The 15,729-nt window shown below is 43.4% G+C and overlaps 1 protein-coding gene across 1 annotated transcript in view; it reads right to left on the bottom strand.

Moving 5' to 3' along the window:
• Window positions 1-3,723: 3,723 nt before the first annotated feature.
• LOC143286034 (ankyrin repeat domain-containing protein SOWAHC-like) overlaps window positions 3,724-15,729 on the bottom strand; it is a 62,699-nt gene continuing 50,693 nt past the window's right edge. The window contains exons 13-14 of the mRNA XM_076593555.1: window positions 9,440-9,555; window positions 3,724-6,695 (exon numbers count right to left, since the gene is read on the bottom strand). Of these exons, the coding sequence (XP_076449670.1) occupies window positions 6,575-6,695; window positions 9,440-9,555 (237 nt within the window). The 3' untranslated portion in view covers window positions 3,724-6,574. The remainder of the gene's footprint in view (window positions 6,696-9,439; window positions 9,556-15,729) is intronic.

The following is a 15,729-nucleotide window of genomic DNA, read 5'->3' as shown; positions in this document are numbered from 1 at the left end:
GCAGCTATTCCAGCGTACACAGTTACAAATCAAGGCCCTTACATATCTATATTGAATTGTATTGTATTGTATTGTATTTTTCTTTTTATCACAACAGATTTCTCTGTGTGAAATTCGGGCTGCTCTCCCCAGGGAGAGCGCGTCGCTACACTACAACGCCACCCCCCTTTTTTTTTTCCTGCGTGCAGTTTTATTTGTTTTTCCTATCAAAGTGGATTTTTCTACAGAATTTTGCCAGGAACAAACCCTTTTGTTGCCGTGGTTCTTTTACGTGCGCTAAGTGCATGCTGCACACAGGACGTCGGTTTATCGTCTCATCCGAATGACTAGCGTCCAGACCACCACTCAAGGTCTTGTGGAGGGGGAGAAAATATCGGCAGCTGAGCCGTGATTCGAACCAGCGCGCTCAGATTCTCTCACTTCCTAAGCGGACGCGTTACCTCTAGGCCATCACTCCACTATATATTTGCATGAACTCAAAATGCATAATGAACAATATTATCATCAACTCAGCACTAACTATACAACGTGTATTATGTGCAAGACAACTTCGATCTTTTCAACATTTTTTTTTTTTTTTGATCTGATCAGCCACAACCAGGTTATAACTTCACTGTTGGTTTCAACCAAGAGATCAAACTCAGCTGTTAACAATGGTTTGGACAGGTGGGGGCAGCACAGTGGTTAGAGCGCTAGACTTCTAATCCTAGGTGCTGGGTTCTAACCCTCGGTGTGTGTCTCATAGATTCATCTCTTTCTTCTTCTTCTTCTTCTTTCTGTTACACGACCAGCATCGACTTGCCGATGACTCTGTCGTGGTTCATCCATGATGGGTATTTTCGTGTCTCCATTACCCACCGAACGCTGACATGGGTTACAGGATCTTTAACATGCGTATATGATCTTCTACACATGAAGGAGGTTCTGGGAGAGCGCGTCGCTACACTACAGCACCACCCATTTTTTTTGCATTTTTTCCTGTGTGCAGTTTTATTTGTTTTTCCTATCAAAGTGGATTTCTCTGCAGAATTTTGCCAGGAACAACCCTTTTGTTACTGTGGGTTCTTTTACGTGTGCTAAGTGCATGCTGCACACGGGACCTTGTTTTATCGTCTCATCCGAATGAGTAGCAGTCCAGACCACCACTCAAGGTCTAGTGGAGGTGGTGAAAATATCGGCGGCTGATCCATGATTCGAACCAGTGCGCTCAGGTTCTCTTGATGCGTTACCTCTAGGATTTCAGTAGTACTTCACACACTTCCTGTTTCAATTGAATCATCTGCTGTGTATGTGTACTTTCAAATGTGTGACTGTGTGTGTGTGTGTGTGTTTGGAGATGGGGGTCGGTCAGGATGAGGGGAAATGTCAAACAGGCAGGGGAGGAGAGAGAGGTAATAGTTATACTGTGTGTGTATGCATGTGTGTGTGTGTGTGAGAGAGAGAGGGTGCTTGCATGCATGTGTGCGTGCGTGCATGAATGTGTGTACATGTGCATGTGTGTGTGTGAGAGAGAGAGTGCTTGCACGAATGTGTGCGTGCGTGCATGCATGCATGTATGTGCGCACATGCATGTGTTTGTGTGTGTGTTTGTGTTTGGAGATGGGGGTCGATCAGGATGAGGGGAAATGTCAAACAGGCAGGGGAGGAGAGAGAAATAATAGTTATACTGTGTGTGTATGCATGTGTGTGTGTGAGAGAGAGGGTGCTTGCACGCATGTGTGCGTGCGTGTGTATGTGAGTGCTTGCACGAATGTGTGCATGCGTGCATGCATGCATGTATGTGCGCACATGCATGTTTTTATCTTCAGTTTAACGTCTATTCACTATAAGTGTTTTTAGACGGAAAGGAGTAAAGAAGTGGATAAAGGAAAGGGGATGCATGTGAATATTAGTGTAAAAAAGTGTTCATGTTATGTATCAGATGAAAAGTATATTATAAGAAAAAGTTCTAAAGAGATTGTGGTGTGTATTGAATGAGGTGTCATGGGAAGGAGAATATGTATATGCATATCAACAAGTATTAACCTACAACAATGTAAATATAAATAACAACATTAATTATGATACACATGCATGTGTGTGTGTGTGTGTGTGTGTGTGTGTGTGTGTGTGTGTGTACCTGTGTGAGCTGTTCTTATTTTCTCTCATCTTTGTCTCCTTGTCTTCCTGGTGAAACTGAATTGTGCATGTCAAACACAGGCCACCCACCCCAGTCCTTGAAAGTACACAGAGCACAACCAGTGAAAACTGCCCTGCTGTGTCCCAGTGTTTACTTTTCTTGGGGACCCTCGTCAGCATCACAACATTTTTTAAATGCTTTTATTAAGTTGAGGAAATTAGCAACACTACATGTTAAAAAAAACAGCAGCAACAACAACAAAAGTGAAAGAGTAAAAAAACAAAATTAAAAAAAAAACACACATACAAAAAAAAAACCCACACCCGTTTAGGGGGATGGGTTTATACAGACTGCATAAACACATAAAAAGAATGAATAAAAACTGGACCACAACCCGTAAGGGACATAATTCATCCATGGTCCATGGAACTGTGCCCTCAAGTACTGTCAGTTGCTCCCCTTTGTTTGTCAGCTCTCAGGAAAGTGTTGAAACTTCCCACCTCCCCCTACCCCCCCAAAAAGGACTAAATATACAGCGTTGTAACTGATTAAAGCTGAAATGTACAGACTGAGTTGTTGTTGATGTTGTTTTGCTGTTGAGCCAAATTATCTGGGTGACAAATTCTGTAGATATGTGCGAATGCTGTTGTGTGGCAGCTCTACATGACTGATCTACATTACATGTGTGTTTAATGCTGAGGCAGCTTTTAGAGCGATAGGATTATATTTTGCTGTACAATATATGTATCTATAAGTATAAACTCACTATTTTCATTATGATTGTATCATCATCATTACCATTATCATTACAATAAGTATTTCGGTTCCAGTTATCACTTCCAATCTGACAATATATTACTAAAAGTGCTCAATGTTAGAAAACACAAACACATTCTCACACAAACACACACACATGCATTCAGGCTCAGACACACAGTGTCATACACACACACACACACACAAAACAGCACCACATTACCTAAACCATCTCCTAGACCAGCCTGCTTGCTCAAGAAACAAACTCCCTTCTCACAGTCAGTGCCACTTTCTTCCTCTGCACATGCAGTGAACCCTCCCAAGTTATCACACTGCTTTTTTCCTTCACTGTGCAGACTAAACCACCTGTCTGCAGAGGGCACGACTCTTGTCGCTCCTTTCAGTCAGCTGAACGTCGGGGACGCATTTACAACTCAACCAGCCGCTGTGGCAAAGTGGTTTGCGTCACCGACTGACCAGGTGGGGAGGGACACGGGTTCGAGCCCCTTCGGAGGTGCGCTTTATGACTCACTTGCGCAAGTTTTCAGTTTCAGTTTCAGTAGCTCAAGGAGGCGTCACTGCGTTCGGACAAATCCATATACGCTACACCACATCTGCCAAGCAGATGCCTGACCAGCAGCGTAACCCAACGCGCTTAGTCAGGCCTTGAGAAAAAAAAAAAAAAAAAAAAAAAATATATATATATATATATATAGACAGATAGATAGATAAGCGTACATACATAAATAAATAAATGATAATTATGATATAAAAAAAAAGATAGTAGTAATAAAAATCACTTGTGTAAACAAAGTGAGTCATGTTTTAACCCGGTGTTCGGTTGTTTGTGTGTGTGTGTGTGTGTGTGTCCGTGGTAAACTTTAACATTGACATTTTCTCTGCAACTACTTTGTCAGTTGACACCAAATTTGGCATCAAAATAGGAAAAAATCAGTTCTTTCCAGTCATCTTGTTTAAAACAATATTGCACCTCTGGGATGAGCACAAAAAAATAAAGAATGAAGAATTATATGCAAACTGCATTTACTGTTATATTTTTTGTATTCTCTAAACTTGGCACTTTGATCTGATATTGTGACCCAACAACTAGAGCAGTCATTTTTTTCATTTTTTGTTCAAACAGGAAATTCTTTTGCTAAGCATGGAAGTTTTATTTATTTTGCAAACGTTTTGGTGCAGATAGTCAAAAAGGGAAATTACTCTGTAATTAATGCTAGGGGAGTTAATTTGCTTTAAACTGATCTTTCTCATCTTAAACATTACATTTTGAAATTATACTCAATACATAAAAAGCTTGGATTTTTTTTTAAGTGTATCACAAGTGAGTCTTGAAGGCCTTGCCTCTCTTTTTCTCTTCATTGCTGGCTCTGACTCAAGAGTCCAGTGTGCTATGTGCTCCCACCCCACCCCCCGAAAATGGAGTATGACTACCTACATAATGGGTTATATAAAAAAAAAAAAAACTGGTCATACACATAAAATGTCTGTCTGAGTGTGTATGTGTGCGTACCTGAAATCTGACTGAATGACACAGGAAACGATGATGAGTGCCCAATGGCAGCCATCAGTCGGCTCGACCCAGGTAGGCAGCCTGTTGTGCAAACGACCCCGTGTTTGTAAAGCGCTCAGAGCTTGGTCTGCCACCGAGGATAGGCACAAAATGTATCCATGTCGTCATCATCAAATGAGATTCATGGATGAGTTGTTGCGAGTGCTGCTCAAATTTCCTGACCAGCACTGCACACGTGTGAATCCCTTGGCCTGGTTGAAGCCGAGATATATATACATAGAGTCCAGTCCTTTTAAACAATCCCAAACCTAAATGAAGCACTACAGCAGCATCTTCATCACCCCTATCATCATTCATCACCATCCAAAAACAGACAACGAAATGTCTAAAAGTCTGGAAGCACCACGATTGCGCCATAATTTTAGCTCGATTGCCCAAACGAGCTAAGGAAGTTTGTGACCTGATACAAGTCTTCATCAGATACAAAACATGAGTGTCAAAGAGTTGACAGACAGACAGAAATACGAAAAAAAACTTAGCCGTACGAAGAGCACATGATCAGGAGTCAAGATGGCTGCCGGGAAAAGAGGAAGCTAGCCAGGGATACAGAGGGGAGGTTACCTACTTCCGGGAGGTTATCGGCCATAGCTACTTTCGTTTTCTCAGCATAGGCGGATAGTAGTTTGCACAGGACAGGAATCGGACTCCCTGCCGGAGTCTGCACTAGTGGGTCATGGTAAAGTATGTGTAGTGAAAGGAAATGTCTAAAAGTTTGGAGCACCAAACAAACAAACAAAATTCACGACTGATTATCATCAACGATCAACAGCAAACGTCTGGGTTTTCTGTGTCAAAAAGGAACTGAACTCAAGACTGGTTCCTAAGCACGCAACTCGATTTCCTTCCACAGCACAAAATTCACTTGACTCCCTTGGCATGATACGCAGTTTGCAAAACAGAAGAATTCTGTGGCTCACTGTCTGATTTCCGGTTTTGTTTAGCACTGCAAAAACTTAAGTAGTACTTTCCCAGACAGTTAAGTACTTTCCCAGACAGAAACCGGCCAGTAAAGGGAAATAACACCAGATCTTCCAAAAGAAAACGACACTGGTTTTCCCATCTAATTCTGATCTGCATTCTGACTGCTGGACAACCAGTGAATTGAGAGGAAAAGATTCGACGTTTGGTGGCAGTACCGGTCTGATTCACTTGGGACAAGGGGAAGTAACACAAGCTAATCGACTTGGGAGGAAAAGGGTTCCAATTTCTGCGGACTCCTTACGTCACCCTGGTTATTATCTGAAGTGTTGGAAAGACCAACATGTTATTATCGTTTGCATCATCCAGGATGGGAAAAAATCACACACACACACACACACACACACACAAAAAAAATAACCCACAAAAAACACAGACCATTTCCTAAGCCCTACAAGTGTTGTTGAGATTAATTCTGTTCTGATTGTCATTAGACCACCACGCCATTTTCTTTTGCATCATCCAAGATGAAAAAAAGAAAATGAAAAAAAGACTCATCCCTGAAAGAAAATGCGTTGTTTTTAACTAATTATCTTGTGATCATGATTACACTATCATGTCATTATCTTTCGCATCATCTAAGATGGGGGAAAAAAACAAACAAAGAACAAGAACTATTTGAGTATTTCCTCAGCCCTAAAAGAAAGAGTTTTTTTAAAACTAATTTTGTTGTGTTCTATCATGTCATTATCTTTCACATCATCCAGGATGAAAAAAACAACAACAACAAATGAACAAAAAAAAAACAACAACCCAAAAACAAAACACACACACACACACAACACAAGGACCATTTGGTCAGTTCTAGGAGAAAAATTGTTGAAATTAATTCCATTGTGACTGTGCTTAGACTATCACATCATTATTATTCGCATTGTGCAGGATCTTCTTCTTCTTTTTTTAAGTTAAAAAAAAAGAGAAAAAAAAAAAAGAAAAAAAAAAAAAGAACCGTTTCCTCAGCACTACAAGAAAAAAACATTGTTGAAACAAATTCTGCAGTGATTGTGAAAAAAAAAAGAAGAAAGAAAGAAAAGAAAAAAAGAAGAAAAAAGTACTGTTTCCTCAGCCTGTTGAAACAAATTCTGCAGTGATCAACGGTGTCGGGTAGGTAGGGACATGGGGAGAGGACGTCACACGAAGGTTTTCTGCGACAGAGTGGGGTCAGACTCTGACCTGGGCACGGACTCCCTGTTGGCGATGTTGGTGTTGTTGTTGTTGTTGTTCTTGTTGTTGTTCTCCTTGTCCATGGATCTGTAACAAGCACGCACTACGTTCGGTGATGTTTTGTATTTCATGCCGGGTTTCGTCAAATAATCTACAGATGCAGGTGGTTTGTTGCACTCTCTCTCTCTCTGTGATACTACTACTACTACTACTACTGCTGTTACTACCACCAACATCACCACTACTACTACTACTACTACCACCACTGCCACCGCCACCCACCACTACCAAGACCACTACCACTACTTCCACCACTACCACCACCACTACTACTACTACTGTTACTACCACCAACATCACCACTACTACTACTACTACTGCTGTTACTACCACCAACATCACCACTACTACTACTACTACTACCACCACTGCCACCGCCACCAACCACTACCAAGACCACTACCACTACTTCCACAACTACCACCACCACTACTACTACTACTGTTACTACCACCAACATCACCACTACTACTACTACTACTGCTGTTACTACCACCAACATCACCACTACTACTACTACTACTACCACCACTGCCACCGCCACCAACCACTACCAAGACCACTACCACTACTTCCACAACTACCACCACCACTACTACTACTACTGTTACTACCACCAACATCACCACTACTACTACTACTGCTACTACTAAGACTGGGGGTGGGGAGACAGACAGACTGACAGACCAACAGACAGACAGACAGAGAGAAAGACAGACCGACAGCAAACAGAAGATACTAGGACATGAGATGGGGAGACAGACTGACAGACCAACAAACAAACAGACAGACAGAAAGACAGACGGAGAGCAAACAGAAGATACTAGGACATGAGATGGGGAGACAGACTGACAGACCAACAGACAAACAGACAGACAGAAAGACAGACTGACAGCAAACAGAAGATACTAGGACATGAGATGGGGAGACAGACTGACAGACCAACAAACAAACAGACAGACAGAAAGACAGACCGACAGCAAACAGAAGATACTAGGACATGAGATGGGGAGACAGACTGACAGACCAACAAACAAACAGACAGACAGAAAGACAGACGGAGAGCAAACAGAAGATACTAGGACATGAGATGGGGAGACAGACAGATTGACAGACCAACAAACAAACAGACAGACAGAAAGACAGACGGACAGCAAACAGAAGATACTAGGACATGAGATGGGGAGACAGACTGACAGACCAACAGACAGACAGACAGACAGAAAGACAGACCGACAGCAAACAGAAGATACTAGGACATGAGATGGGGAGACAGACAGATTGACAGACCAACAAACAAACAGACAGACAGAAAGACAGACGGACAGCAAACAGAAGATACTAGGACATGAGATGGGGAGACAGACTGACAGCACACAGACAAACACAGAGAGACAGACAGACAGACAGACAGAAGAAACTAAGCTTGGGGGTAGGGAGACAGACAGGCAGGCAGACTAGCAGACAGACAGATCAACAGACCGACAGACCGACAGACAGACAGCACACAGACAGAAAAACTGACAGGCAGACTGACCGACACACCAACAGACAGACGGACAGCACAGACAAACTGACAGGCAGAGCAACAGACAGACAAACAGACCGACAGACAGCACACAGACAAACAAACAGAGACAGAAAGACCGACAGGCAGACTGGCCGACAAACAGCACAGTCAGACTGACAGACACACCAACTAAAAAGACAGACACACCAACTGACAGACAGACACCAGCACACAGACAGATAGCCCAGACCAACAGACAAGACAGACCAACAGACAGCAGACAGTACATACAGACAGGCAGGTCAACCAACGAACAGACAGACAGACCAACAAACACCACACAGACTAACCAAACAACTATTCTTCAGCCCACAGTGTGTGTGTGTGTGTGTGTGTGTGTGTGTGTATATATATATATATATATCTACACACACATCAGCATATTTCCACTGTATATATATATATATATATATATATATATATATATATATATATATACACATCAGCATATTTCCACTGACCAAGTACACACACACACATCAACATATATCCACTGACCGAGTACACACACACACACACACACACACTCACACACACATCAGCATATTTCCACTGACCGAGTACACACACATACACACACACACACACACACATCAACATATATCCACTGACCGAGCACACCTGGACTGGGAATGCAGACTCTCTCAACTGGAGGGCAGACAGGCAGACAGACAGACAGACAGACAGACAGACAAGACAGCACACAGACAGACCAACAGACTAACAAACAAACCATCCAACGGCCCACAGTGTAGATACATATATATATACATACATATATACACAAAGTGGAGTGATGGCCTAGAGGTAATGCGTCCGCCTAAGAAGCGAGAGAATCTGAGTGTGCTGGTTCGAATCACGGTTCAGCTGTCTATATTTTCTCCCTCTCCACTAGACCTTGAGTGGTGGTCTGGACGCTAGTCATTCGGATGAGACGATAAACCGAGGTCCCGTGTGCAGCACGCACTTAGCGCACGTAAAAGAACCCACGGCAACAAAAGGGTTGTTCCTGGCAAAATTCTGTAGAAAAATCCACATCGATAGGAAAAACAAATAAAACTGCATGCAGGAAAAAAAAAAAAAAATGGGTGGCGCTGTAGTGTAGCGACGCGCTCTCCCTGGGGAGAGATGCCCGAATTTCGCACAGAGAAATCTGTTGTGATAAAAAGAAATACAAATACAAATACAAATATCCACTGACCCAGTGCTCCTGGACTGAGAGTGAAGACTCTCTCTGCTGGAGGACCTGGAGTGCTCGCCTCGCCGTCGCCGCTGGTGGGACGGTATGTGAGGGGGGGGCATCAGGCTTTTCTCGTCCTGACAGCACGGAACACAGTTATCATCATACTGAGAAGAAGAAGAAGAAGAAGAAGAAGAAGAGAAGGAGGAGGAGGATTAGAAGAAGAAGAAGAAAGATAAGATCATGAAGAAGATAATAAGATGAATAAACAATAATAATACTAATACTGATAATAATGATAATGACAAGAAGTAACTTCTTCTTCTGCGTTCACTCGCATGCACACGAGTGGGCTTTTACGTGTATGACCGTTTTTACCCCGCCATGTAGGCAGCCATACTCCGTTTTCGGGGGGGGGGGGGGGGTGCATGCTGGGTATGTTCTTGTTTCCATAACCCACCGAACGCTGACATGGATTACAGGATCTTTAACGTGCGTATTTGATCTTCTGCTTGCATATACACACGAAGGGGGTTCAGGCACTAGCAGGTCTGCACATATGTTGACCTGGGAGATCGTAAAAATCTCCACCCTTTACCCACCAGGCGCCGTCACCGTGATTCGAACCCAGGACCCTCAGATTGACAGTCCAACGCTTTAACCACTCGGCTATTGCGCCCGTCAAGAAGTAACAAGAGAGGCAAGGCCTTCAAGACTCACTTGTGATACACTTAAAAAAAAAAAAATCTAATCGTTAAAATGTGTTCTGTATTTGTTATTATAAAGCTTCGGGTTAAAAGAAAAAGAAAAAAAGAAAAAAAAGTCCTAACGGCAGATTCGAATCCCGTGTATTCGGATGAGAAGAAACTGTCTTATCCATTACACTATCGTGGCTCCTTAACTGACATTCAAAAATATTGTATTTTAACATGCTTTTTGACTCACTTGTGTAAACAAAGTGATTCTATGTTTTAACCTGGTGTTCGGTTGTCTGTGTGTGTGTGTGTGTGTCTGTGTGTTCGTGGTAAACTTTAACATTGACATTTTCTCTGCAAATACTTTGTCAGTTGACACCAAATTGGGCATAAAAATAGGAAAAATTCACTTCTTTCCAGTCATCTTGTTTAAAACAATACTGCACCTCTGGGATGGGCACAAAAAAATAAAAAAATGAAGCCTAATTATATGCAAACTGCATTTACTGTTATATTTATATTTTTTGTATTCTCTAAACTTGGCACTTTGATCTGATATTCTGACACAACAACAACAAGAGCAGTCATTATTATCATTTTTTGTTCAAACAGAAACATTACATTTTTTTTCTTTTCTTTTCTTTTTTCTTCTCCCAAGCTTATCCATCATATTTAATACAGAGCACTTTTCAACCATTTTTAAAATCTCTTTTTTTTCCTCCTAATGATTCCTTGACAGGATAAAGCGTGAAGCACAAGTGAGTCTTGAAGGCTTTGCCTCTTGTTTTAAAGGGTGATAAATCGATTGCTGTATTCGCAGTGAGAACGCTGTTCAAATCATATTATTCTGGTGTATCTTGGGCATTCAAAAAATCTTTAAGGACAATTAAAAATTCTTTTTAAGTCCGCGGTAAAGGAGACGTGGCTATCGCCGCAATCACACTGCAACATTTAGCCATTTTCTCTGGATCTAGATAGATGTACAAGTTTAGTTACACCCGGTTGACACGGTCGATTCAATTTCTCTTTTATGTTCATTCTAGTTTTATAGTTTTAAAGTTGATATGAAAATTGAGTATTTTGTTAAACTAATAACATGTAGAGCCAAGTACAAGTACTTCTAAACATAGTATAAGTGAAAAGGACTCCATTTTGAGAAAAGTCATGACTGGAAATTTTTTGCGTTTCATCAGTTCAAGGGTATTAACTCTAGTGGTTTATTATTTTTAACTGTGAATTCCGACTGATTCTATGGGTATCTTTATGGCAGTTTGGGGCATAATCCAGTAAGTGATGAGGCGTTCACAAATCTTTCTCTGAACAAATATTTAACGGTTTCGTGTATATCGTGTATTGTCGATTGAATATAGGATTGAACAGGCAGGTCAACAACTTGAAACAAAATGGCGTCGTTCGCGCTTTGAATATGTATAAATATGTGTATGCAATTCATTTTTGCCCATGACCTTCAGGGCTCAGCCAATAGATCTATAAAGTCCACTCATCGTATTGATTTTAGTATTTTCCGAAAAAGACCACTTGGGCGAGTGAAAGCCCTGTACACTGAGAGTAAAACACACAAGCTTTTTATGTATTGAGTATAATTTCAAAATGTAATGTTTAAGATGAGAAAGATCAGTTTAAATCAAATTAAATCCCCTAGCATTAATTACAGATTAATTTCCCTTTTTTACTATCTGCACCAAAACGTCTGCAAAATAAATAAAACTTCCATGCTTTGCAAAAGAAGTTCCTGTTTGAACAGAAAATGATAAAAATGACTGCTCTTGTTGTTGTGTCAGAATATCATATCAAAGTGCCAAGTTTAGAGAATAAAAAAAAAAAAATATAACAGTAAATGCAGTTTGCATATAATTTGGCTTCTTTTTTTAAAATTTTTTTGTGCCCATCCCAGAGGAACAATATTGTTTTAAGCAAGAAGACTGGAACACACACACTGCACCACCACTGCACCAACACACACACTACACCACCACTGCACCAACACACACACTACACCACCACTACACGAACACACACACTACACCACCACTACACGAACACACACACTACACCACCACTACACCAACACACACACTACACCACCACTACACGAACACACACACTACACCACCACCACACCAACACACACACCACACTATACCACACCAACAAATACACACTACACCAACACCACACCAACACACACACTACACCACCACTGCACCAACACACACACTACACCAACACTACATGAACACACACACTACACCAACACTACACGAACACACACACTACACCAACACCACACCAACACACACACTACACCACCACTACATGAACACACACACTACACCAACACCACACCAACACACACACTACACCACCACTACATGAACACACACACTACACCAACACCACACCAACACACACACTACACCAACACACACACTACACCACCACTACATGAACACACACACTACACCAACACTACACGAACACACACACTACACCACCACTACACGAACACACACACTACACCAACACTACACGAACACACACACTACACCACCACTACACGAACACACACACTACACCAACACTACATGAACACACACACTACACCAACACTACACGAACACACACACGACACCAACACTACATGAACACACACACTACACCAACACCACACCAACACACACACTACACCAACACCACACCAACACACACACTACACCAACACCACACCAACACACACACACACAACACCACACCAACACACACACTACACCAACACCACACCAACACACACACAACACCAACACCACACCAACACACACACACTACACCACCACACCAACACACACACTACACCAACACCACACCAACACACACACACTACACCACCACACCAACACACACACACTACACCAACACCACACCAACACACACACACTACACCACACCAATACACACCACACTATACCACACCAACAAATACACACTACACCACCACACTAACACACATACTACACCACACCAACACACACACCACACCAACACACACTACACCACACCAACACCACAACAACACACACACACTACACCACACCAACACACACACCACACCAACACACACTACACCACACCAACACACCAACACCACACCAACACACACACCACACCAACACACACTACACCACACCAACACACCAACACCACACCAACACACACACTACACCAACACCACACCAACACAAACACACTACACCAACACCACACCAACACACACACCACACCAACACACACTACACCACACCAACACACCAACACCACACCAACACACACATACTACAACAACACCACACCAACACAAACACACTACACCAACACCACACCAACACACACACCACACCAACACACACACTACACCACCACCACACCAACACACACACTACACCACCACCACACGAACACACACACTACACCAACACCACACCAATACACACACTACACCACCACTGCACGAACACACACACTACACCAACACCACACCAACACACACACTACACCACCACTGCACGAACACACACACTACACCAACACCACACCAACACACACACACTACACCACCACTACACCAACACACACACTACACCACCACTACACGAACACACACACTACACCACCACTACACGAACACACACACTACACCACCACCACACCAACACACACACACTACACCACCACCACACCAACACACACACCACACCAACACACACACCACACCAACACACACACTACACCACCACTACACCAACACACACACACTACACCACCACTACACCAACACACACACCACACCAACACACACACCACACCAACACACACACTACACCACCACTACACCAACACACACACTACACCAACACCACACCAACACACACACACACTACACCAACACCACACCAACACACACACTACACCACCACCACACCAACACACACACTACACCACCACACCAACACACACACCACACCAACACACACACTACACCAACACCACACCAACACACACACACACTACACCAACACCACACCAACACACACACTACACCAACACTACACCAACACACACACCTCACCAACACCACACCAACACACACACCACACCAACACACACACACTACACCACCACACCAACACACACACTACACCAACACACACACTACACCACCACCACACCAACACACACACTACACCACCACCACACGAACACACACACTACACCAACACCACACCAACACACACACTACACCACCACTGCACGAACACACACACTACACCAACACCACACCAACACACACACTACACCACCACCACACCAACACACACACTACACCAACACCACACCAACACACACACACTGCACCACCACACCAACACACACACACTACACCACCACACCAACACACAAACAACACCACCACACCAACACACACACACTACACCAACACCACACCACACACAAACAACACCACCACACCAACACACACACACTACACCAACACCACACCAACACACACACTACACCACCACTACACGCCACCACCACCACACCAACACACACACTACACCACCACCACACCAACACACACACTACACCACCACCACACCAACACACACACTACACCAACACCACACCAACACACACACACTACACCACCACACACCAACACACACACTACACCAACACCACACCAACACACACACTGCACCACCACTGCACCAACACACACACTACACCAACACCACACCAACACACACACTGCACCACCACCACACCAACACACACACTACACCAACACCACACCAACACACACACTACACCACCACTGCACCAACACACACACTACACCAACACCACACCAACACACACACTGCACCACCACACCAACACACACACTACACCACCACCACACCAACACACACACTACACCACCACCACACCAACACACACACTACACCACCACTACACGAACACACACACTACACCAACACCACACCAACACACACACTACACACCACACCAACACACACACACTATACCACACCAACAAAACACACACTACACCACCACACTAACACACACACTGCACCACCACACCAACACACACACTACACCACCACACCAACACACACCCTACACCACCACACCAACACACACACACTACACCACACCAACACACACCACACTATACCACACCAACAAATACACACTACACCACCACACCAACACACACACACTACACCACCACACCAACACACACACTACACCACCACACCAACACACACACTACACCACCACACTAACACACACACTACACCAACACCACACTAACACACACACTACACCACCACACCAACACACACACTACACCACCACACCAACACACACTACACCACCACACCAACACACACACCACACCAACACACACACTGCACCACCACACCAACACACACACACTACACCACCACACCAACACACACACACTACACCACACCAACACACACACACTATACCACACCAACAAATACACACTACACCACCACACTA

Source organism: Babylonia areolata, chromosome 9 (genome assembly GCF_041734735.1).
Source record: "Babylonia areolata isolate BAREFJ2019XMU chromosome 9, ASM4173473v1, whole genome shotgun sequence".
NCBI classification, from domain to species: Eukaryota; Metazoa; Mollusca; class Gastropoda; order Neogastropoda; family Buccinidae; genus Babylonia; species Babylonia areolata.
The sequence above is the reverse complement of the archived record's forward strand: the minus strand, read 5'-3'. Positions and strand labels throughout refer to the sequence as shown.